The sequence below is a fragment of the Anomaloglossus baeobatrachus genome, chromosome 1, assembly GCF_048569485.1.
Source record: "Anomaloglossus baeobatrachus isolate aAnoBae1 chromosome 1, aAnoBae1.hap1, whole genome shotgun sequence".
NCBI classification, from domain to species: Eukaryota; Metazoa; Chordata; class Amphibia; order Anura; family Aromobatidae; genus Anomaloglossus; species Anomaloglossus baeobatrachus.
In genome coordinates, this window is record NC_134353.1 from 67,428,903 (window position 1) to 67,455,213 (window position 26,311).

The 26,311-nt window shown below is 48.1% G+C and overlaps 1 protein-coding gene across 4 annotated transcripts in view; it reads left to right on the plus strand.

Annotated features, from left to right (window-relative positions):
• Positions 1 to 26,311, plus strand: part of HTT (huntingtin) — a 399,016-nt gene that overhangs the window by 282,772 nt on the left and 89,933 nt on the right. For all 4 annotated transcript variants that reach the window (XM_075346836.1, XM_075346838.1, XM_075346839.1 and 1 more), the window contains 5 exons: positions 2,833 to 2,975; positions 8,396 to 8,603; positions 14,827 to 14,971; positions 16,092 to 16,271; positions 18,012 to 18,188. In XM_075346836.1, coding sequence (XP_075202951.1) covers positions 2,833 to 2,975; positions 8,396 to 8,603; positions 14,827 to 14,971; positions 16,092 to 16,271; positions 18,012 to 18,188 — 853 coding nt within the window. The remainder of the gene's footprint in view (positions 1 to 2,832; positions 2,976 to 8,395; positions 8,604 to 14,826; positions 14,972 to 16,091; positions 16,272 to 18,011; positions 18,189 to 26,311) is intronic.

A 26,311-nucleotide genomic window follows, 5' to 3' on the forward strand; every position in this document is an offset into this window, starting at 1 on the left:
TCTTCCTAGTGGCAGTCACGTCACTCCGCAGAGTGTCTGACATAGCAGCGCTGTCATGCAAAGCCCCCCTTCCTGCTGTTTCACCAGGACAAGGTGGTTCTGCGTCCGGTTCCGGAATTTCTCCCGAAGGTGGTATCCTCTGTTCATCTCAATCAGGATATCTTCTTACCTTCTTTTTGTTCTCATCCGGTTCACCAATGTGAAAAGGATTTGCACTTGTTAGGTCTGGTGAGAGCACTCAGACTCTACATTTCTCGTACGGCGCCCCTGCGCCGCTCGGATGCGCTCTTTGTCCTTGTCGCTGGCCAGCGTAAAGGGTCGCAAGCTCCCAAGTCAACTTGGCTCGGTGGATCAAGGAATCAATTCTTGAAGCCTACCGTTCTGCTGGGCTTCCGGTTCCTTCAAGGCTGAAGGCCCATTCTGCCAGAGCCGTGGGTGCGTCCTGGGCGTTACTGCACCAGGCTACGGCTCAGCAGGTGTGTCAGGCGACTACCTGGTTGAGTCTGCACGCCTTCACGGAGCACTATCTAGTGCATACCTACGCTCGGCAGATGCCAGCTTAGGTAGGCGAGTCCTTCAGGCGGCGGTTGCCCACCTGTAAGAGGGAGCCGTGTCGGCTCTATTTATCGAGGTATTCTTTTACCCACCCAGGGACTGCTTTTGGACGTCCCAATTGTCTGGGTCTCCCAATGGAGCGACAAAGAAGAAGGGAATTTTGTTTACTTACCGTAAATTCCTTTTCTTCTAGCTCCAATTGGGAGACCCAGCACCCGCCCCTGTTCCCTTCGGGCTATTATTTCTTGTGTACACATGTTGTTCAGATTGAATTTTTCTTGGTCATGGTTTCAGTTCTCCGAACATCCTTCGGATTGAATTTACCTTAGACCAATTTATAAGTTTCCTCCTTCCTGCTTTTGCACCAAAACTGAGGAGCCCGTGATGCACGGGAGGGTGTATAGCAGAGGGGAGGGGTTTACACTTTTAAGTGTAATACTTTGTGTGGCCTCCGGAGGCATAAGCTATACACCCAATTGTCTGGGTCTCCCAATTGGAGCTAGAAGAAAAGGAATTTACGGTAAGTAAACAAAATTCCCTTCTTTTCATCAAGACAAGGTGGTTCTCCGTCCGACTCCGGACTTTCTTCCTAAGGTGGTTTCTCCTTTCCACCTTAACCAGGACATTTCCCTGCCTTCCTTTTGTCCGGCTCCTGTTCATCGCTTTGAAAAAGCGTTGCATACTCTGGATCTGGTGCGTGCTCTCCGGATCTATGTGTCTCGCACCGCTGTTCTTAGGTGGTGCACCTCTCTTTTTGTGCTGACCACAGGTCGGAGTAAGGGCCTCTCGGCTTCTAAGCCGACCTTAGCTCGTTGGATTAGGTCGGTTATTTCCGATGCCTACCAGTGTACTCTAGTGCCTCCCCCGCCGGGGATCAAAGCACACTCGACCAGAGTTGTCTGTGCCTCTTGGGCTTTCAGGCACCAGGCTACGGCTCAGCAGGTCTGTCAGGCTGCCACTTGGACTAGTCTGCATACCTTTTAGAAGCACTACCAAGTGCATGCTCATGCTTCGGCAGATGTGAGCTTGGGCAGACGCATCCTTCAGGCGGCTGTCACCCATTTGTGAAGTTAGGTTTCGCCTACTTCTCAGTTTTCTGTTTATTCCCACCCATGGACTGCTTTGAGACGTCCCAATGTCTGGGTCTCCCATAGGAACTATAAAGAAAAAGAGAATTTTGTTTACTTACCGTAAATTCTTTTTCTTATAGTTCCGTATTGGGAGACCCAGCACCCTCCCTGTTGCCTATTGGCAGTTTCTCGTTCCGCGTGTTATCACCGGCTGTTGTTGTAGACAGAGGCTCCGGTTGTTCCGGTTCTTGCTCTATCTCTACTTGTGGGTGGCTATTCTCCTTCAGCTTTTGCACTAAACTGGCTAGATTTGGTTATCCAGGGGGTGTATATGCTCAGAGGGAGGAGCTACACTTTTTAGTGTAGTACTTTGTGTGTCCTCCGGAGGCAGAAGCTATACACCCAATGTCTGGGTCTCCCAATACGGAACTATAAGAAAAAGAATTTACGGTAAGTAAACAAAATTCTCTTTTTTCTTAAGAAAAAAACGGAATCTTTTAAAGAATCCCGCACCGGCGGGAAAATCCGCACCTGAGTTTTTACCGCGGATTTTTACCATGATCTATGGCATATGCGGAAAAGAAGTGACATGCTCATTAATTCCACAGCGGAAATTCTGCGGGTAAATCCGCGGGTATAAAAAAAAAACGTTTGGTTTTTTTAAAATCCATAGGTTTTGCTGGGGAATGACTGCAGTAATGTTACACAGTTTCTGCAGCAAATCCGCTGCAAAATCCGCGGTAAATCCGCAGCGTGCACACAGGGCCTTAAGCTGGATTGATCATCTGATCTAGCCAGCTTTGATTAATCATTTGCAAGCTCGAAGGCAAAGAACTTGCAAGCCCATGCTCCTTCTCTAGGGGACCAGCCACCTCTGATAGATTGCAGTGGTGGCCGGTAACCTGGGCAACCAACGGTATAGAACCCTTTGTTCCTCCTATGCCATTCCCACATGACATCTCCATGATTTCTTTTTTTCCCATCACCCATCACTTTCTCCACTGCCGTTCTTCTGAATTGATGAGCAAAGTAGCGCAGCAGGAGAGACCTGCCTGTCCAAAGCTTCCCTTTCAATTAGCTTAATGACAATGAGTGGCGTACAGAAGAGACAGTGCAGGTTTCAGGGTGATCTTTTTCAGGTTGAAGCACATTTTTAATGTCTTGTGTAAGTCGTGAAGTCATTTTTCTTCTTGCATATCCCGGTCAGGTTCCTGTTGCAGCTGGTGGGAATCCTCCTGGAGGACATAGTGCACAAGGAGCTGAAGGTGGACCTGAGTGATCAGCAGCACACATTTTACTGCCAGCAGCTGGGAACACTGCTCATGTGTCTGGTCCATATCTTCAAATCTGGTAAGTAAATCTGTACGTAATTGAGTCTCAATGGTAGCTAACTCTCCTAATAGTTCGGTTTTCTATTGTGTTTGGTTTTTTTTCTTGCATTTTCTCAAGCAAATAATTGTGTTGGTATTTTGACATGTAAGACTGACTTCACAGCTAGTTAATTAGTAGAAAATAGAATAAAATAACCATCAGATAATGCTGGAGATTAATGGTATTGCTTGGGTTACTGCATTGGCAAGGACTGCTGCAGCACATGGAAAGTCTTGAAGATAGGAGTGAGAGATTCAGCACTGTGGAGAGCACAGGTAGGGTGGTAGAGATGGAGGAGATGTAGGACAGTGCAGCACTGTGGAGAGCACAGGTAGGGTGGTAGAGATGGAGGAGGAGATGTAGGGCGGTGCAGCACCATGGATAGCATTAGTAGGGTGGTAGAGATGAGGGAGGAGATGTAGGGCGGTGCAGCACCATGGATAGCATTAGTAGGGTGGTAGAGATGGAGGAGGAGATGTAGGGCGGTGCAGCACCATGGATAGCATTAGTAGGGTGGTAGAGATGAGGGAGGAGATGTAGGGCAGTGCAGCACCATGGATAGCATTAGTAGGGTGGTAGAGATGAGGGAGGAGATGTAGGGCAGTGCAGCACCATGGATAACATTAGTAGGGTGGTAGAGATGAGGGAGGAGATGTAGGGCGGTGCAGCACCATGGATAGCATTAGTAGGGTGGTAGAGATGAGGGAGGAGATGTAGGGCAGTGCAGCACCATGGATAGCATTAGTAGGGTGGTAGAGATGGAGGAGGATATGTAGGGCGGTGCAGCACCATGGATAGCATTAGTAGGGTGGTAGAGATGAGGGAGGAGATGTAGGGCAGTGCAGCACCATGGATAGCATTAGTAGGGTGGTAGAGATGAGGGAGGAGATGTAGGGCAGTGCAGCACCATGGATAGCATTAGTAGAGTGGTAGAGATGAGGGAGGAGATGTAGGGCGGTGCAGCACCATGGATAGCATTAGTAGGGTGGTAGAGATGAGGGAGGAGATGTAGGGCTGTGCAGCACCATGGATAGCATTAGTAGGGTGGTAGAGATGAGGGAGGAGATGTAGGGCAGTGTAGCACTATGGATAGCATTGGTAAGGTGAGAAGGAGATGTAGGGTGCTGCAGTACTGTGGAGAGCACTGGTAAGGTAGTAGAGCTGGAAGAGATATAGGGCGGTGCAGTGCCTTGGAGAGCACAGGTAGAGTGGTAGAGATGAGGAAGAAGATGTAGGGCTGTGCAGCAGCATGGAGAGCACAGGTACAGTGGTAGAGATGAGGAAGGAGATGTAGGGCTGTGCAGCAGCATGGAGAGCACAGGTAGAGTGGTAGAGATGAGGAAGGAGATGTAGGGTGGTGCAGCAGCATGGAGAGCACAAGTATAGTGGTAGAGATGAGGAAGGAGATGTAGGGTGGTGCAGCATGGAGAGCACAGGTAGAGTGGTAGAGATGAGGAAGGAGATGTAGGGCTGTGCAGCAGCATGGAGAGCACAAGTAGAGTGGTAGAGATGAGGGAGGAGATGTAGGGCTGTGCAGCAGCAAAGAGAGCACAGGTAGAGTGGTAGAGATAAGGAAGGAGATGTAGGGCTGTGCAGCAGCATGGAGAGCACAGGTAGAGTGGTAGAGATGAGGATGGAGATGTAGGGCTGTGCAGCAGCATGGAGAGCACAGGTAGAGTGGTAGAGATGAGGTAGGAGATGTAGGGTGGTGCAGCAGCATGGAGAGCACAAGTAGAGGGGTAGAGATGAGGAAAAAGATGTAAGGCTGTGCAGCAGCACGGAGAGCACAGGTAGAGTGGTAGAGCTGAGGAAGGAGATGTAGGGTGGTGCAGCAGCTTGGAGAGAACAGGTAGAGTGGTAGAGATGAGGGAAGAGATGTAGGGCTGTGCAGCAGCATGGAGAGCACATGTAGAGTGGTAGAGATGAGGGAGGAGATGTAGGGCTGTGCAGCACCATGGAGAGCACAGGTAGAGTGGTAGAGATGAGGGAGGAGATGTAGGGCTGTGCAGCAGCATGGAGAGCACAGGTAGAGAGGAGGGAGGAGATTTAGGGCTGTGCAGCTGCACGGAGAGCACAGGTAGGGTGGTAGGGATGAGGGAGGAGATGCAGCAGCATGGAGAGCACAGGTAGAGTGGTAGAGATGAGGGAGGAGATTTAGGGGTACTTTGCACACTACGACATCGCAAGCCGATGCTGCGATGCCGAGCGCGATAGTCGCCGTCCACGTCACAGCAGCGATATCTTGTGATTGCTGCCGTAGCGAACATTATCGCTACGGAAGCTTCACATGCACTTACCTGCCCTGCGACGTCGCTCAGGAAGGAGGCGGGTCGCCGGCCAAAGGTGGCGGGTCGTGCGGCGTCACAGCGACGTCACACGGCAGGCGGCCAATAGGAGCGGAGGGGCGGAGATGAGCGGGACAAACATACCGCCCACCTCCTTCCTTCCGCATTGCAGCCGGGACACAGGTAAGGTGATGTTCCTCGCTCCTACGGCTTCTCCCACAGCGATGTGTGCTGCCTGCTGGAACGAGGAACAACATCGTACCGTCGCTGCTGCAAAATTATGGAAATGTCGGACCCTACACCGATCATACGATAACGACGCTTTTGCGTTCGTTAATTGTATGTAAAAGGATTCACATACTGCGATGTCGACAGCGACGCAGGATGTGCATCACTTTCGATTTGACCCCACCGACATCGCACCTGCGATGGCGTAGTGTGCAAAGTACCCCTTAGGGCTGTACAGCAGCATGGAGAGCACAGGTAGAGTGGTAGAGATGAGGGAGGAGATGTAGGGCTGTGCAGCAGCATGGAGAGCACAGGTAGAGTGGTAGAGATGAGGGAGGAGATGTAGGGCTGTGCAGCAGCATGGAAAGCACAGGTAGAGGGGTAGAGATGAGGGAGGAGATTTAGGGCTGTGCAGCAGCACAGAAAGCACAGGTAGGGTGGTAGAGATGAGGGAGGAGACGCAGCAGCATGGAGAGCACAGGTAGAGTGGTAGAGATGAAGGAGGAGATTTAGGGCTGTGCAGCAGCATGGACAGCACAGGTAGGGTGGTAGAGATGAGGGAGGAAATGTAGGGCAGTGCAGCAGCATGGAGAGCACAGGTAGAAAGTGGTAGAGATGGTGGAGGAAATGCAGGGCTGTGCAGCAGCATGGAGAGCACAGGTAGAGATGAGGGAGGAGATGTAGGACTGTGCGGCAGCATGGAGAGCACAGGTAGAGATGAGGGAGGAGATGTAGGGCTGTGCGGCAGCATGGAGAGCACAGGTAGAAAGTGGTAGAGATGAGGGAGGAGATGTAGGGCTGTGCAGCAGCATGGAGAGCACAGGTAGAGATGAGGGAGGAAATGTAGGGCAGTGCAGCAGCATGGAGAGCACAGGTAGAAAGTGGTAGAGATGAGGGAGGAGATGTAGGTCTGTGCAGCAGCATGGAGAGCACAGGTAGAGATGAGGGAGGAGATGTAGAGCTGTGCAGCAGCATGGAGAGCACAGGTAGAGTGGTAGAGATGAGGAAGGAGATGTAGGGCTGTGCAGCATCATGGAGAGCACAGGTAGAGATGAGGGAGGAGATGTAGGGCTGTGCAGCAGCATGGAGAGCACAGGTAGAGATGAGGGAGGAGATGTAGGGCTGTGCAGCAGCATGGAGAGCACAGGTAGAGTGGTAGAGATGAGGGAAGAGATGTAGGGCTGTGCAGCAGCATGGAGAGCACAGGTAGAGTGGTAGAGATGAGGGAAGAGATGTAGGGCTGTGCAGCAGCATGGAGAGCACAGGTAGAGTGGTAGAGATGAGGGAAGAGATGTAGGGCTGTGCAGCAGCATGGAGAGCACAGGTAGAGATGAGGGAGGAAATGTAGGGCAGTGCAGCAGCATGGAGAGCACAGGTAGAAAGTGGTAGAGATGAGGGAGGAAATGCAGGGCTGTGCAGCAGCATGGAGAGCACAGGTAGAGATGAGGGAGGAGATGTAGGGCTGTGCAGCAGCATGGAGAGCACAGGTAGAGATGAGGGAGGAGATGTAGGGCTGTGCAGCAGCATGGAGAGCACAGGTAGAGTGGTAGAGATGAGGGAAGAGATGTAGGGCTGTGCAGCAGCATGGAGAGCACAGGTAGAGTGGTAGAGATGAGGGAAGAGATGTAGGGCTGTGCAGCAGCATGGAGAGCACAGGTAGAGTGGTAGAGATGAGGGAGGAGATGTAGGGCTGTGCAGCAGCATGGAGAGCACAGGTAGAGTGGTAGAGATGAGGGAGGAAATGACTGTGTTGCGTTCTATAGCAGATGAATAACCAGTGACAGTGATGCATTTTTTTTATTTTTTTTTTAATCAGGCATTTTTGTTAATTTTGTAAGATAAATCAGGATAAAAAAGCAGCCCCTTTGCCCCACCGCTGCAACCCTATTCAGGAACTTTCATTGCAAGTCTCACCCAATTTGTGCAGCAGGATGTCGGGTGTCTTAGTGATGTATTTCCTTTTTTTGGAACTTGTGCTATTAGAGCTGTAATAGTTGCAGGTTTCTTTCCATCCATTAGATGGGGATAGAGCGCTATGACATAATCTTGCTCTTCAGCAAATTTTTCTCATTTAATTTTAAAATTTACTGAGGAAGAAAAAGGCTTAAAGGGCTATTCCCATCTCCAAGATCCTGTCCCAATATGTAGTAGGTGTAATAAGAATAATATTAGCAAATGCCTCCAATTAGAAATGTAGTATAGTTCTCCTTGTCTCTTAGCTCATGTGCAGGGCATTGCAGGTTTACGTTATAAAGAGGCAGGGAGGGAAGTTTAGAAGAATCAGAAATACAGGTAAACCATGCCAGCCTTCTTTTCAATATGTCGGTTTAGTTTAACCCTTTACAAGCAGCTTTGTCCTCCCCTGGTCATCTAACCCCTTTAAAGAAGATGTGTAACAAAGTTTGATGGGGCCAGATTTGGTTCTTCTTTTACTCCCACTGATCCACCGAGTATCCCACTGTTTTCTAGTTTTAAAAACCGCCATACTGTTCAAGAGATATGAGCCTTTTTTATTTATTTATTGCTAATTTTTATGGTTTTTAGAAGGAGTCGTTGCTCATCTAGTAATACTGCAGAGTAAATTGAATACAGGGAATCAAGAACTGCACCCCCTTGTAAAAAGCTTAAAAAGGACCAATCCGGATTTTCATATATAAAGCAAAACCAGTGCTGTACTGGCGCTAGGATGCTGAATGTGAGCATGGCTTCTGTTCAGAGATTGGAGGTTTATTTCATAAATATGTGCAAGTAGAGTTCCAGCAATGCCCTGCTGCAGTGGGTGCATTGATTTCTGCAAACCCCATTCACACAAATGGGAGAGGTGCAGGAATTTTTGCAGCAAAGTTGCTGCGATTATTTCTGTAAATATTATTTTCTTCTCCTCAGGAATGTTCCGGAGAATCACAAACGCAGCCACAAGATTGTTTAAGGGGAGCGGTGACGACGGCACCTTCTACACGCTGGAGAGCCTGAGCGACCTGGTGGAGTCCATGTTTCCCACCCATCCGTCTCTAGTTCTTCTCTGGTGTCAGTTTCTTCTGCTGATTGACTACATAAACTACAACTGGTGGTCAGAAGTCCACCAGACCCAGAAGTAAGACCTCGACATATATCCTCTTAATACATGTTAAAGGGATTTTTCAAAATGGCACTGTATCTAACTTTCTGGGGTCCCCACCTATCCCAAAATCGGACCCTGCAGAGACCCGCCAGGAAAGGAATATAGATGTGCTTGCTCCATTAATCGTCTATGGCACTGTCGGGAAGAACTGAGCGCTGTGCTCTGCTTTCTCCAGCAGTCCTATAGACAATGAATGTGCCGCAGGCCAGGCATATGCTCTGTTCTCGGGATCATTGGAGGTCCCAACAGACGTAAACAAGAAAAGCAGCCAGAAACTAATGTGCGAATGTAGCCCAATGCTTAGATATGATTAGATCAGAACTAGGTTAGTGTATCATAGGAGGTGTCAAAGAGTAGAAAACAATATGCATTTTTTTTCTTCTGTGATCAGTGCAACATTGCCTATAGGTCAAGTGATGAATTGCAGGTCGATCCCAGGTAAGTGAATGGGTTGCACTACTATATTAGATAAACCCTATAGACAGACAAGGCGTTGTTTCTGGGGTAAGAAGCAGACCTATATTTCTAACCATGGACAGACCCTTTTAAAGGCATACTCGCATCATATTGGTTGTCCCTTTTATAGAGGTCATATACTGGGAATAATGTGCAAGGGGATGCTATGCTATAGCAGCACTGCGGCCTCCTAATTCTCAGGCATGTGGGGGAGCCAAGAAGCAGACCACTAATCAATCTAATATGACTTTTTAAGGTGAGAATATCCCTTTAAAATCCAAACATGCTGCAACAGGGCCAAGTACACAAATCTTTGCATAGTTAAAGGGGTATTCCCATTTCCAAGATCCTATTCCAATATGTAGTAGGTGTAGTAATAATATTATTATTATTATTATTAATAATAATAATAATAATAATAATAATAATAATATTAGGAAATACCTCCAATTAGAAATGTAGTATAGTTCTCCTGATATAGTTGTGTCTCTTACCTCATGTGCAGGGCATTGCAGTAGCTTAGGTATCCATGGTTGCAACAACGAACAAACTAACTAACTGTCACTATATGTGTGCATGTAAACATGGATACCTAAACTGTAATGCCCTGCACATGAGGCCAGAGACATGGCTATATCAGGAGAACTATACTACATTTCTAATTGATTGTATTTGCTAATATTATTATCTTTACCCTTTATTGTTACACTTTATTATTACACTATTGCAGGGCATTGCAGTAGTTATAGGTATTCATGGTTACAACCACAGGCAACTAACTATGCCTAATTAACTGTCATTATATGAGTGGACGTATAAGGTGCAATGCCCTGCACATGAGGTAAGAGACACAGCTATATTAGGAAAGCTATACTACATTTCTAATTGGAACTATTTGCTATTATTATTATACCTAAGATATATTGGGAAAGGATCTTGGAGATGGGAGTACCTTTTTAAGGCAGTTTTGAAGATAAAATGGCCTATAGCACCATGTAATCAAATGTGGCGATGGGTGATTGCAAACTAGTATAACCAGTGTCTGGCTTCTGCCTTGTGAAATGTATTGGTTTTCCAAATCTTATAGAGTAACAATCATTATATTTTTTTTTTCCATTAATAAATAGCACATGTGAAAATATGAAACTTTGCCATATATCTTGTTAAAGAAATGTTCTTTTTCCTCCTGGACTGATCATTTATTGTCAAAATTATCAATTCACAGGTAAAATGTGTCTTCAGTGAAAACAAAGTTTCCAATAACAGAGAGTAGATGACAGTTGGTGCTTATAACGTTCTATGGAGAACTTGCAGCAGAATGTCTGTGTATTTTGCTAGCTCCGCCTCCTCCATAGAATTTTCAACGCACCAACTGCCATCTCCTGTCTCAGTAATGGGGAAATCTGTCTTCACAAAATACAGATTTTACACATGAATTAAGGCTGCTTTCACACATCAGTTTTTTGCCATCAGGCACAATCCGGCAAAAACATGAAAAAACGGATCCGGCGTCTGTTAACGCCGGATCCGTTTTTTCCCCCATAGACTTTCATTAGCGGCGGATTGTGCCGGATGGCCTTGTGTTTCATCCGGTTTTTGCTGGATCCGGCAAAGTTTGCTTGTCCGGCTGCCGGATGAAACGTTGAAGTGAACGTTTTTGTGTCCGGCAAAAAAAAAAATGGATCGCGGCAGATCCGGCACCATACGGCGTGTTTTATAATGGAAGCCTATGGACTCCGGATCCGGCGTCATCTGTCATTTGCCGAATCCGGCGCCGGTTTCCATATTTTTTAAACTGAGCATGCTCAGTATCAAAACAAATGGAAAAAAACTGATGCAACGGATCCGTTTTTTCGACGGATCCATTGCATTAGTTTTTTCGCCGGATTGTGCCTGATGGCAAAAACCTGATGTGTGAAAGCAGCCTGAGAATGAAGGATCAGTCCAGGAGGAGAAAGAAGCCGATTTCTCCCCTAAGACATATTACAAAGTTTCATATTTTCATCTGTACTATTAATTTATGAAATAAAAATTAATATTTTAATGCCTTACATCTACAAAAGAAGGAATACAAAGGTAAATATGGATTATGTATTATTTATTCTACTGTAGGCTGGCTGTTGAATGGGCTCCATACATATGCAACCAAAGTAAGCCGACAAAGGCGGGATCGTCCGATGGTGTAATATGTATGGGGGCCTTCCAACTCTCAACAGATGAGGGTCTATGCTGCATTTCTACACCCGATCTTCTCGTTGGAGATACGCCACTAACGGATGAGTTTGATTGTGGCAGTGTAGTAACATTCGGCCGAGTGTGGATGGGGGCGTCGTAAGGGAGTGTCAGCGGCTCAGTTGTCCAATATTTATTGGGTTGAGTTGTCCGGTTTCATTGGCCACATTTTCCAAAGTCATGTCTCCTGGGGATTCACAGGTCTTGACCGTGGTCTTCAAGAACGTGGCAAGTAAAACGTTGCGAATATAGAGCGCCAGGTCATGCGAATTCGGAAACTTTCCAATTTTTTGGATAAATCTTATTTGCTCCTTTTAATGTTTTGAGTTTTTTCCCTGTCTGTTAATGTCAGTGCGCTCTTGTTTTGTTTCCCCCCCCGTCGCCTTAATAACATAAACAGCTCGAGTGCACGGCATCATTATTGGTCGCGGCTCTCGTCCGTGTAGGAGGAAGGCTGGCGCTCACAAATCTAATATGACACGCTGCCTCATAAACACAATGTTTGCTCCTACACAGCCATCGCGCACGGTACAATTTGTTCCACCAATTTATACATAATTACTTAGGCTCCGTATAATTAATTGAGAAGCCTAACGAGTTATTAACTTCTTGTTGCCATGGTTACCACCTTTCACCTAACCGGAAAGCAGCCTCTGGATTGTAATTTAGCATTTTGTGAAGTTTTGATGTCCTCATTAATTATTCCTTATGTTCCATGTTCTCAAAGGTTATTTTGGGTTTTTTTTTTTTTTTATTTATTTATTTATTTTTTACTTTTCTTATATTTTTAAAAATTTTGAATTCTGTTTTAAAGCGATACTCCCTGAAGTCTTCTTCCCACCCACGCTGCTCCCTGTCATCCTCCGTCATTAAAGGAAATGTGTCATCATAAATTGATCCACTGCTTACATCAAGATTTTATGCTTAAAGGGAACCTGTCACCACTTTTTCGGCCTATAAGCTGCGGCCATCACCACCGGGCTCTTGTATACAGCATTCTAACACGCTGTATATAAGAGCTCGGGCCGGGAGTATAACATAAAAATCACTTTATATTACTTACCTAACTATCGTGCGGTGGGCCTTATGGGCATCTCTGTTCTCCGGTGTCGGCGCCGCCTCTTTTGACCATCTTTGTTCTCCTCTAGCCGCGATGCATGACGGGTCCGACGTCATCCACACTCGCCGGCATTCAGATCCTGAGCAGGACGGATCAAAGTATTGTAGTGCGCCTGCGCAGGACCGGCGAGTGTGTATGACGTAGATGCATCATGCCTCCAGGCTTCAGAAAGAGGACGAAGATGGCCGAAAGAGGCGGCGCCGGCACCGGAGAACTGAGACGCCCATAAGGCCCACCGCGCGACCGTTAGGTAAGTATTATAAAGTGTTTTTTATGTTATACCCCCGGCCTGGGCTCTTATATACAGCATGTTAGAATACTGTATATAAGAGCCCGGTGGTGGTGGCCGCAGCTTATACGCCAAAAAAGTGGTGACAGGTTCCCTTTAACTTGTTTTTTTTTTTTTTCATTATTTTTTTTCTTGTTCTATTTTCCAGTGTACACCCCCTAGATTTAGACAGCAGAAAATGACACATATTTTTTCTATTTTTTACAATTTCCTGGTGGTGTAAAGTTTAGAGGTCATTAGCACTAATTTTAATGTAATGGAGTAGAATAGGCAAGTAATCTATTGTTTGTGTTTCTCTGCAGAGTGTGTTACACACATACAGTTCTGCTACATGCTCAGTTACACTTTCATACACAGCTCTGCTACATGCACATTTACATACACACATTATACATTACCAGATTTTGTAGTTTTATGGTTGGGACCTGAACGGAGGTTGTAGGAGCTGAAGGACCTTCTACTCGATTAACTTTCATACACAGCTCTGCTACATGCACATTTATACAGTGTGTCCACCCATATCCTGTCCACCGCCATTAACTTGAGAATGGCGGCAGCTATAAGCATAGAAGTGGGGTCTAGGTGTATAGTAAAGGAGCCATGCTCTACGCAATGAAACCACCTATAGCGCCACCTGGTGGAAAACAATGGAGTTAGCATTTTTATCTCAAATGGAACGAGATAGAGAAAAAAAGTTAATTACAAAGTTGTCGGGCATCATCAATTCAATACGAATTGACACCTTGCATACAGAAATGCTATGATTTAGAACGTGTAAAACTCACAAGGCTGCGGACGTGAAGCGATACCTCATGGAGACCTTCCTACAAGTCATTGGGTATGGTGGCTGTGTGGAGTGGCCTCCACGCTCACCTGACCTGACCCCACTGGACTTCTTTCTGTGAGGTCACATCAAACAGCAGGTGTATGCGACCCCTCCACCAACATTGCAGGATCTACGACGACGTATCACAGATGATTGTGCAAACGTGTCACCTACCATATTGCACAAGGTGCAGCAAGATACAGTATGCTGTCCAGAGTCCAGATGTGCATTGCAGCTGACGGGGGCCACTTTGAGCATCAAAGTTATATGAGCACCATATGCGTGACCAGCATTCAATGTTTTTGGGGGGGGGTCATGGGTTTCATATCATAGCATTTCTGTATGCAAGGTGTCGATTTGTATTGAATTGATGATGCCCTACAAGTTTGTAATTCACTTTTTTCTCTATCTCGTTCCGTTTTCAAGATAAAAATGCTAACTCCGTTGTTTTCCACCAGGTGGCGCTATAGGTGATTTCATTGTGTAGCGCATGGCTACTTTACTATACCTAGACACCACTTCTATGCCTATAGCTGCCGCCGTTCTCAAGTTAATGGCGGTGGACAGGATACGGGTGGACACACTGTATGCACACACACTCAACACACACATTATACATTACCACTTCTTGTAGTTTCTGATTGGGATCCGAACGGAGGCTGTAGTAGCCGAGCAGCTGAAGGACCTTCTGCTGGATTAACTGAAGGATCTTTCAGATCATGTGATCAGTCGCATGACCTGAAAGGTCCTGGAATAAGTCATGAAGCCTTCATCGGTCAGATCCCGGCAGGTTCTTCTCCTGCTCTGCACTGATCACATAGATTAGTGCAGAGCAAAACCTACACAACTGCAATAACTCAGGCAGTGTCTGATCCCCGTGGCTCGTGGTTCGGACAGCATGGTGATGGCAGGTTCCCTTTTGTGATGTGCATTGTACTGGGACGGAGCATGTTGCGGTCATCTCGTTTGCAGAGACTGAAAATTTGCTGCTCGATATGTAGAATAATGCATGACGCCTGATCATGGACTTCCTCAGCTTTGGTAATGCTAGGCAAAAGACTCCGTCACATAATATATTCAGAACAATACTGCTCCACAGGTCCGTCACCAATAGTCATTGGTAGTTCTTTTTGCCTTTATTGGACAGTCTAAGGTTTAGGACCACCTTGAGGTCCAAAATTGATGAGTACGTTTTTCATTATCTATCTTCACATGTTTTACGGCTGAGCAAAATGTCCTCATGAATAATAATCTGTCTACTCTTTGTATAAAGAAGAAACAACCTGTCCAGTACCAAACTGCTGCTGAGCCCTCAGATATCCACGGACAGCGACGAGGTGGAGGCACAGTCACGGCTCGGCGTGTGTAACCGGGAAATAGTCCGGCGGGGCGCCCTGATCCTGTTCTGTGACTATGTGGTGAGTATCCTCTGTTCACTGCCAGGCACCCAATAGAAATGGCTTCCTTCCTGCTTGTCAGGAAAGAAGCAAAGTCTGTGTGTAGCTTTGAAGGATTCTTCTGCAGGTCATTTAAGGAAGGACTATATTATCAGCCAGGAGTGGAAGGAGCCTTACTAGAAATAACTACATTATCTGCCCGGAGGGGAAATAAACTTATTAGAAAGAACTATATAATCTGCCAGGAGGGGAAGGAGACTTACTAAAAAGAATCATGGAGAGAAAAAATATCCAGCATCGGATTGCCGGAGAGATTTAGGATAAAACTGAAAAATTGATTAAATCCATTAAAAGCAGGATGCAACACACAAAAGGGGCATGGGGACACATAGTGAAAAACACAGGACTTTCCCTACGCGTTTCAACCTTGCGGTCTTAGTCATGGACCTTATTTTTTCTCTCCATGATTGTGTGTCTCCGCCCGGGCCAGGGCGTTCCATGCATCGGTGGTGGATCCTAGAGTGAAAAGGGGTGAGCTGAATACATTTATTTTACTTACTAGAAAGAACTATATAATCTGCCAGGAGGGGAAGGAGACTTACTAGAAATAGATATATTATATGCCAGGAGGGGAAGGAGACATATTACAGAACTTTAAGATGCATACAGCTGCACACTAAAAAGCCAACAATGTATAAGGGAACTCTGGTACTGCATTACTGCTATATGAAAAAATGAGATTTTTAGTTTATGAATTGGCCAATGCATGTAAGCCCGGAAACCAACGGCAAAGTATATTTCTGTAATCCGGGAACCTAACTTAAATGCCACTATCTAAGTTAAAAACATCCGTGTCTGGGCAGCTATATCATCTGCCAGGAGGGGAAGGAGACTTATTACACAGAACCATATTAACTGCTAGGAGGGGAAGGAGACTTACTGCAAAGAACTATATTATCTGCCAGGAGGGGAAGGAGCCTTAATAGAAAGAACTACATTATTTGCCAGGAGGGGAAAGAGAATTATTCTGTCCAAAGTCTGACTCCAACAATGCAGAGTAGTATTGAAAGACAAAGCATGGAGGATGAAAAGACTTTGGGCATGAAAGAGGTAAATGATGACCCCTTCTTTTGTGTTTTAGTGTCAGAATCTGCACGATTCGGAGCATCTGACCTGGCTGATTGTGAACCACGTGCAGGATCTGATCAACTTGTCACATGAACCTCCGGTGCAGGACTTCATCAGTGCAATACACAGGAATTCTGCAGCCAGCGGCCTCTTCATCCAGGCCATACAGTCCCGCTGTGAAAACTTAGCCACAGTAAGTGTCCTCATTCTCTCGCCACCCCATATGGAAAGCCTGCTGTGTGCTACTACTATATCCACAACTTATGTGCATGTTATATGCCAGGGCTGTCTTGGTTGATGACCTTTCTTTGAAACTGAGCCATCTTTTACTGCTTATTTGCAATAAAATGGATACAACACAATACTCGTAGTGAAATATTGTGTGTGTGGGAATTTGTGAGGTCAGGCACTGACATTGGAGGAAAGGATGGTCTCACAATCTCCGTTCTACTGTATCCCAAAGGTGTTGGATGCGTTATGGTCAGGGCTCTGAGCGTCCGGTCGTCAGAAAGTTCAAAGTATTAAGCTAGCTACAGGAAACTATAAAAACAACCACGTACTGTAGAGATGAGCAATTCTATTAGCTTTGCCTTGGTTTGGCGTTCACTCTGGTCTTCCATGGCAGCTGTTATTCACCCTGGATGGCAACATGGGCACCTCTGCCTACTAGACGGCCGATGATGCTAGCTGTCAACGGAGGAAATCGATTCATAGGGCCTTATCAAGAAGCCTGGTCAGTATTCTGTGTCCATCAGACGGGAGCCTGCGATCCTCCTCCTATTTCTTGGCTTCCGCGGCTCTTCTATTGATTAGCCAGCCTGGCCTGACGTCACATGGGCATCACACCAGAAGGATAACATTGCACCAAGCCGAATAATAAACATAAAAGCAAGGAATACTGTTAGGTAAGAGGTGGCTTTCAGTGCTCCTATTCGACGGCCACCGATTACTGACCTGGTCCTACAAATTGAGTCCACCATGATTAGTACAGCGTACAGAAGTGAAGACTGGCCTGGGTGAAGACTGGCCTGGGTGAAGACTGGCCTGGGGGGAAGACTGGCCTGGGGGGAAGACTGGCCTGGGGGGGAAGACTGGCCTGGGGGGGGAAGACTGGCCTGGGGGGGGAAGACTGGCCTGGGGGGGAAGACTGGCCTGGGGGGGAAGACTGGCCTGGGGGGGAAGACTGGCCTGGGGGGGAAGACTGGCCTGGGGGGGAAGACTGGCCTGGGGGGGAAGATCCTGTGGGGAAGACTGGCCTGGGGGGGAAGACTGGCCTGGGGGGAAGATCCTGTGGGGAAGACTGGCCCCCGCAGAGGACTGGCCCCCGCAGAGGAGAAGGCACATCCACATGTTAGTTTTCACTATTAAACCCTATGTTTCTCCTGTACTTCTGCTCCGGTGGTCACCAGTGGTCTTTGTTTCTTTTGTTCTGCAGCTCTGAGGTGCCAATTATTTGGGTAATAAACAGGCAATTTGTATCCAGGACAATTACTATACAAGCATTTTGAGCTTTCATTGATATTCATGGCACAACAGGCACGACGTAGTCTAGTAGAAGGGTACAATGAGCATATTGGTTTCCTCTCCGAGCGCAGGGTGTGCCAGCTGCTTTTGTTTTAAAGGTTACTGCCTGGCAAAGCCAAGTAACGAGTGTGCCCTTTCCAATATTCATTTTGCCGGAACGGAACGTCACAATTTTTCTGCGGGTTTCATTTCTCCTTATTCCAGCTAAAAACTCATTTTACATTAGCCAGGAAAATCTGGCATTTTGCAAGTTAAAGGGGGTACTCCAGGATTAAATGAGGCCAATGAGCCGCATTGCCCCTAAAAAAAAAACAAAAAACGCTTTTCACTGCACTTTTGGGTGGTTGTTTTCCTGATGTTTTTGGCTGTCTATAACCAATATCTAACTGTCCATTTCTTTATCCATTAGCCAACTTCCCTGAAGAAAACTCTGCAATGTTTGGAAGGCATTCACCTCAGCCAGTCGGGCGCAGTGCTGCTGCTGTATATCGACAAGCTCCTGTGCACGCCGTTCCGAGTGCTGGCCCGCATGGTGGATACGCTGGCGTGTCGCCGGGTAGAGATGCTGCTGGCTGCAACTCCACAGGTAAGGGAAACATATCTGCCTGACTCTGATTAGTTCTTCTTGGACATTAAAACCTAGCCTGCAAATTATACGTCATCCCTATTATATTTTCTAAATGATGGGCAGCATGGTGGGTCCAAAAACACGTGGATAGGTTAATGGGCCGTTTCAAGAATTAGACCGGTATGAGATATGTCGTCAATCTGATGGCACCTAGATTGAACCACGAGGTTCCCCAGTTAATGTCCAGATCTCGCGATCTCTACCCTAGTGATGGACTCCCATGCTCTGGCGATTTCCTGGTCCCAGTTCTCCCTTCTATTTCTGTTTCTTTCTTTACCACTGATCCCCAGGTTGGTTAAAAAAATCTAAATGGAAGGAGAACTCATCAAACTTGTGGCCCCAGATTGGCCCACAAGATCTTGATACGCAGAGCTAATCCACCTTCTAGAAGACCTCCCGTAGAAACTCCCAGACATTCCAGATCTACTTTTGCACGGTCGAATTCTCAGCCCCTCAATTTAACGGCATGGCTGTTGAAACCACAGTTTTGGGATCCTCTGGTCTCTCCGGTCAGACCATCCAGACCATGATCAAGGTGAGGGAAGCCTTCTTCATCTCTCAGATAACATTGCACATGGAAGGCCTCCTTTAGCTCATGTGAAACCAACCAGGCTCCCATGGTCTTCTCCTTTACTTCACTGCTGTCCTTTTTGCATTCGGCTCTTCATTCTGGCCGGTCTCTTAGCTCTCTTAAGGGTCAGGTTTTGGCACATTCCATTCTTTTTTTAGAGAAACCTTGCTTCTTGTATCCAGGTTGGTATTTTCCTTCAGGGGGTTGCACGTTCTGCACCTCTTTATTCTCCGGTAAGGCTTTGGGACCTCAACCTCGTTTTAGATGTTCTTGAGAGGTCCTCTTTTCAACTGCTATGAGAAGTTTCTCTTTCTTTCCTCTCCTGGAAGGTTGCCTTTTTGGTAGCCATCACTTTGATTAGACTGATGTCCAAACTTGCAGCTCTCTCCTGCTGCTTTCCTTATCTGGTGTTTCATCAGGACAAGGTGGTTTTACATTCGACTCCATCCTTTCTCCTTAAGGTTGTTTCCTCTTTTCACCTTAATAAGGACATTGTGCTCCCTTTGTTCTGTCCATCTCCTTCTCACCCTTGTGAACGGTCGCTCCATAAGCTGGACCTTATGAGAGCACCTTGTGCCTTTACATCGCCAGAACTGCTTCTTTCAGACGAACAAACTCTCTCTTTCTTTATCGTTCCTATGGGAGACCCAGACCATGGGTGTATAGCTACTGCCTCCGGAGGACACACAAAGTTACTACACTCAAAACGTGTAGCTCCTCCCTCCTAGCATATACACCCCCTGCTAGCCAGTCCTAGCCAGTTTCAAGCTTTGTGTCAGGAGGATCACACACACACATGCATCCTTTTTTGATTTTTCATTTTTTCTAAAGATTTGGAAGAAAAGCGGGTCCACTGGACCCCCGGCATGTCCCTTCACACTCCCCTGGCGGCAGTGCTGTTAAGGTTGACTTCAGGGCAGAAATCCCTTCATGCCGCGCTCCTTCACCATCCCTTATGGGCTCTGGCTTGAAGTTAGAGCCAACACGGTTCTCACTGCCTTGCAGGAGACCGGCCTCCATCCGCAGCCCTTTGGCAGGACCCTGCTGGACGGAGCACTGGACCCCCACCCCACCAGGGATTGGACCCTGCGTCTCAAAGCTAAGTATAGAGACGTTGTTCAAGGGTCCTTCTACAATGTGGATTTATTGAGGGGACAGTGATTTATGTTGATAATGCTGCTTTTTACAGTTTTTCCGGCCGGTTTCTCAGTTTTTACTGAGTACCGCGCCGATGATGCCTGATTTTCGGCCGCATGTATAACTCTCGGCCCCGGCTTCAGCCGCGGCCTAGTTTCGTTTTGTTCCCCTGCATGTTACTCATGCAAGGGGACACTGCAGCGCCGCCCGCCGGCCGCTCTGCACAGGGGACGACACTCCGTTTTAGGAGATGATTCCCTCCCCTGTACATGCCTTAGCCCTCCGATTCCCGCTCCTAGGTTAACCCCCGCCCCCCCCCCCCTCACTCTGGCGCCATTTTCTCAGCGTTCTTAGTACGCTGATCGGCGCTGGCTGCTCTGCAGCAGAGGGAATGGATATATGGCTGGGGGGTCCAGGCTTGGAACCTGAGGGGGCACTCACAGTAGCGGCCTGATAAGTCACAACCTCTGGCTGTGCACTTTTATACACGATCACGGCATTCTGAGGGAGTTAATTCTTTATTATAGAACCTCCTCAGCAGCATGTCTCACACTAGGAGCAAAGCTCCAAGGCTGTATACTACATGTTCTGCATGTAAACTCATATTGCCTGAACCGGCACGGACCCACACTGTAATGGTCCTTATGTGGTGCCTCTGCCTGGAGTCTCCCCAGGCTGACCCCTGTCTTGGGTATTCTAGACATTCTAGAAATAGCCCCCCACCTCTGCAGCATGTCTCACAGAGCGAGGCTGCAGGCTGTTTTTAGTATCCACTGCTGGTAGTCTCGTACGGCTGTACCGAGCTCATAACCACTGTGGCCCCTCAGCTTGGAGGCTCATTCAGGGTCCCTCCAGCTGCTCCGGTCGATGGCTGACCCCTGGGGGAATCTTTTTTCCAGGGGTCGGCCTGTCCCGGCATCTGCTGAGCATGCAGCCCCCTTCTCAGGGCGTTTTCTGCTCGCTCAGCAAAGCTCTCAGACCCCGTCCTCCTGACAGGGAGACGCAGGGTCCCCTGTCCTCCCCGTCCCGCAGCTCCGATTACGAGCTGACTCATTGGACGAGGAGGATGTCACGGACGCTACTTTAGGTACTTTGATCCGTCCGTAGGTGACGCGGATGCGACTGATTGGATTGCGTCCATTATACTTGTATTGGACCTCCATCCGCCTGTATCAGGGGAGTATTCCCCGCTGGCAGTAAGGCATCAGTATACCTTTAACAAGACGAGGAGTGTGTTCCTTAACCACTCCAGTTTTCAGGCGTCCAAGCCCACAGCCTGTCCTGCAGATCTCACAACGGGGTTCTGCTGCCTGTCTCCCCCTCCCATCAGAGGTGGTCAAGGAGTGTACTCATTTACCCAGGGTGGCCACTCCGGTGTCTAGACTTTCAGCCCGGATAGTTGTATCAGTGGCTGACGGCACCTCTATAAGGATCCCACGGTACATTAATTTTGTACTGGACCTCAATCCGCCGGAGTTACCTTATCTAGGTGAACACAACGTGTGTTCCTTAACCACTCCGGTTTTCAGGTCCCTGTGACCAGCCCAGGGTCCGCTCTGACAGTCGCTTCCCATGAAGCGTGATTCTGAGGACTGTGTTTCCCCTGTCCACCAATAGTGGTCAAGAAGTGGGCTCATTCACCTCAGGTGGCTCTGCCCGGACCGTTATGTCAGTGGCTGATGGCTCCTCAGAGGAGATGCATTCCCTCACAGGGACCCTATGCCCAAAACGGTTGCCTGAACTTCCAGACTTCAGTCTTTTCATCCTCTGCCTAGGTCTGCCATGCTGGACACCGCACGGCGGTGGTCTTGGCTACTTTCCTCGCTGTCCGCAGGCTCCTGTGGCTTCGGAAATGGAGGGCAGATGCCTCTATAGAGGTTCCTTGCTGGGCTCCTCTTTGGTGGGACCAGTCTCTTCGGAACCGACTGGATGAAATTTAGGAAGCTCTTGGCGGGGAGAGTTCTTCCTTGCCACAAACCTAAACCAGGGAACCTGTCCAGGGCAGGAATCAGTTGAGGTTTCGGTGGTTTCCGTTCCTCCATCTGATCGTCCTCTAGCTCGGCCTAGGTTCATAGAACCAATTGGCTTGAAGCTGCGTCTTCAGAAGACCGCAGGAGATGCTGCCACTTAGTCAGCTTCCTCCGAGCTATCTAGCCACGCCAACCTCCTCCTAGTCGGTGGCAGGCTCTCTCCACTTGGCGACGTATGGTTCTAACACGTCTCCGTTCAGTGGGGGCGGGATTATATCTCCCATGGCTACAACATGGAGTTCTGTCGCCAAACAGATTTTTTCTGTTACCTCCTCCCGGCTCCAAGGCCGCCGCCTTCTCATAAGCCGTGGCATTTCTTGCAGGCCAATGGAGTAATTGTACCGAATCCCGACTGGGAACGGTTCTGAGATTTTTGTTTAAATCTATTTCTAGTCCCCGAAGAGGGCGGTGCCTTCCGACCTGGATCTTTAGCTTTTCAAGCATGGTCAGGTGTGGCGTTTTCACATGGAGTCTCGGTCTTGTTCCGTGTGTTTTTTTCACCGGATCAATCAAGAACCCAAGGAGATTCCCTCGCAGCCTTCGGCATCAGAGATGCTTTTCTGCAACGGTCAATCGCAGTTTCACACCAGCGTTGACTGCGTTTTGCCATCAGAGTGGTCCAATTCGTGGCTCTTCCCTTGGGGTTGGCCACGGCCCCTCGAGTATTCTCATTGGGGCTGCTGTGATTAGGGTCCTGCACCCCTAGGGATTGACTGATCGTTTGCCCTAGACGGCCTTCTTCTCAGGCCTTCATCCAGTGCAGACTCTTAGCAGAGTACTTCGCTTACTCTCGCCACTCTAACCTATTCGGGTGGCTTGTCATTCTGTTCAAGTCCACTCTGACTTCGAACCAGAGGCTCTCAAGGACACAATTCGAGACTGTCGGCTCTTGTGAAGCCGCTCTTAGTCGATAAGTAGTCCCTCCGCTGGCGGTCGACGTCGTTCTATCAGACACCAAATACAGGTGCTGGTCAGACGGTGGCGTCAATGGAAGCGATTCCTTGCCCAGTTTCTCCTGTGCCCTCTGAGACTGGATGTTGTCCGCTGTACACGCGAACTCCCTCCTTCCACGGGGTGGTGGCTTTGCCACTGACCTGGGGCTCGTTTTCAGGGGTGGTTTCGACCACTCTGTCTCAGGGACGCTCCTTCCTGGCCCCGTCCCAGGTGATTCTCACCAGGGTGCTGGTCTTTCCGCCTTGGGAGCATTATATCTCCACCGCGGAGCGCAGGGCGCTTGGACTCTGTCCGAATCAGCCCTCTAGATCAATGGGCTAGAAATCAGAGCTGTATTCTAGCTCTCTAAGCCTTCACCATTTGTTGGCGGCTAGGCACATTCGAGTTCAGTCGGATAACGTTACAGCGTTTTCCTACATCAATTTCCAGATCGGGACACTCAGCCGCCTGGCAATCTTGGCGCCTCAACATTCTTCACTGGACAAGGGACTCCTAGTCCACCGTATCCGCAGCCCACATCCTAGATGTCAAAACTGCGGGCAGATTATTTCAGCTGTCCAACCGTGGTCCACAATCCTCAGGTTTTGCGGTAGACACACTGGTTCATGTTTGATCCCAGCTTCGTCTCTACCTCTTGCCCAGAGCCCTGCACAAGATCAGGGAAGGGGGCCGTCGGGTCATTCTCTTACAGACTGACCCAGGCAGGCTTCGTATCCTGACCTGCTCTTTCTGTCCGTTGGATTGCCATGGCATCTTCCGGTCCGTCCAGACCTTTTCTCAGAAGGTCCGTTTTTTCCGTCAGAATTCTGGATTCTCGGATTGACGGCGTAGCTATTGAGTCCTGGATCTTGGCGACTTCTGGTATCCTTCCTGAAGTTATCTCCGCTATGACTCGAGCTCCAAGGTGTCCTTGGACCTTTTTAGCCTTGCCGACCCTCCTGTCCCTTCCACAGTCCGGTCTACAGCTAGGACTATCCCTCATTAAGGGACAGGTCTCCGTTCTGTCGGTATGTGCCAGCGGCGTATCGTCCGGCTGGCTCCGGTGCGCTCCTTTTAAGGGCGCGTCTCACATCATTCCGCCTTTCCGGCGGCCTATGGAGCCCTGGGACCTTAATCCGGTCCTCCCGGTTCCCGGAAACCCCCCTTTGCGCTTCTTAGGGAGGTTTCTTTGTTTCATCTTTCACAGAAAGTAGTCTTTCTAGTGGCTATAATTTCCTGCCAGGGAGTTCTGGCTGCACTCTCTCTGAGTCACCCCCTTTTTTTGGTCTTTTGCATCAAGACAAGGTGGTCTCCGTCCGACTCCGGACTTTTTTCCCTAAGGTGGTTACTGCTTCCACCTTATCCGGGGCAATTTTCCTGCCTTCCTGTTGTCCGGCTCCTCTTCATCGCTTGAGAAAGCGTTGCATATCCTGGATCTGGTGCGGGCGCCCCGGATCTAGGTGTCTCGCACCGCCGTTATTAGGCGGTGCACCTCTCTCTAGTACTGACTGCTAGTCAGCATAGCGGTCTCTCTGCATCTAAGCCGACCCTTGTTCGTTAGCTTAGGTCGGCCATTTCCGAGGCCTACAAGTGTACTCAAGTGCCTTCCCCGCTGGGGATCAGAGCACATTTGATCAGACCTGTCGGTGCCTTTTCGGCTTTCAGGCTACGGCTCAGTAGGTCTGTCAGACGGCAGCTCGGATTAGTCTGCATACTTTTTCGAAGCTCTCTCCAAGGCGTGCTCTTGCTTTGGCAGACGCGGGCTTCGGCAGACGCATCTTTCAGGTGTCTGTCGCCCATTTGTGAAGTTGGGTTTTCCTGCTTCTCAGTTGTCTGTTTATTCCCACCCATGGACTGCTTTGGGACGTCCCATGGTCTGGGTCTCCCATAGGAACGATAAAGAAAAAGAGAATTTTGTTTACTTACCGTAAATTCTTTTCCTTATAGTTCCGTCATGGGAGACCCAGCACCCTCCCTATTGCCTGTTGGCAAGTTTCTTGTTCCGTGTGTCTTCACCGGCTGTTGTTGTAGACAGAGGCTCCGGTTATTCCGGGTTTTACTCTATCTCTACTTGTGGGTGGATGTCCTCCTTCAGCTTTTGCACTAAACTGGCTAGGACTGGCTAGCAGGGGGTGTATATGCTAGGAGGGAGGAGCTACACGTTTTGAGTGTAGTAACTTTGTGTGTCCTCCGGAGGCAGTAGCTATACACCCATGGTCTGGGTCTCCCATGACGGAACTATAAGAAAAAGAATTTACGGTAAGTAAACAAAATTCTCTTTTTTGTGAATCTGCTTGGTCATCGCAGAGGACTTCCTTCCTCCAGATCCTCCCTTGCCCACTGGATCCCGTCTGCCACCTTTTTGAAGCTTACCGGAAAGGGACAGAGTGCGCCCAATAAAGGTCACGGCTCTCTCCACTCATGTGGTGAGACCTCCTAGGTTGTCCTTCAGCAGGATCAGGTCTTGTGGTTATGCAAGTCTTCTACGTGGTCTTCCATTCATACCTTCACAAGATTTTACCAAGTTAACACCTATCCTTCTTCGGATGCGAGCCGTGGTAGAAGGGTCTTGCAGGCTGCAGTGGTCCAAGCTCAGACTTGCGGGTACAATCCTTTGCCCACACTTGGGACTGCTTTAATACTTCCCATAGTCTCCTGTGTACCCCAATGAAGCGATCGAGAAGAGTTTTGGTACTTGCCATAAAATCTTTCTTGGAGCCTTCATTAGCAGGGGCACAGCAGCCGCCCTTGTATTCAGTTGCTATATCTTCTGCTGTTTTACCTAAATTACTTCATTATGTTCTTACCTTACTGTTACTTCTACTGCTTTCTCACTAACTGATCACCTCCGTGCCAGTTGGTGGGTGTATACTACTGGGGAGGGGATAACTTTTGTTGCATAGTGTCAGCCTTCTAGGTTTAGTCGCATGCACCCATGGTCCATTTTCTCCCCCAATGAAAGCTCGAAGAAACATTTTATGGTGAGTACCCAAAATCATCTTATTCCCCTTTACTTAAATGGGAAACATTTGCAAAGTGCTTGAGAAAACTGGCAACTTTGCAATTGACCCTTTTATTAAAATTCTTATCTAGTTTCAAGAACAGAGGGATTTTTAATCATATAGTTTACTATTCTACTCATTGTCTAAGCCATTGACCACCACTGCACTCTTATCAAAGGTGGCTGGTTCCTAGGAAAGGAGCGCAGCACTCACAAGCTCATTGCTTTGGAACCTGCAAGTGCTGCTGTAAGGTTGGCGGAACTGATCCAGCGCCTAGGCCAAATTTTGCCTAGGTGACAGGGCAGCAGTGCCTTCCTGAAAATCAGAACATGGAAAACGTTTTCTTGTTGGCTTTCTAATTGCCCAGATCCTAATTTGATTGAGCATCTATTGTATATTCTGGAAAAA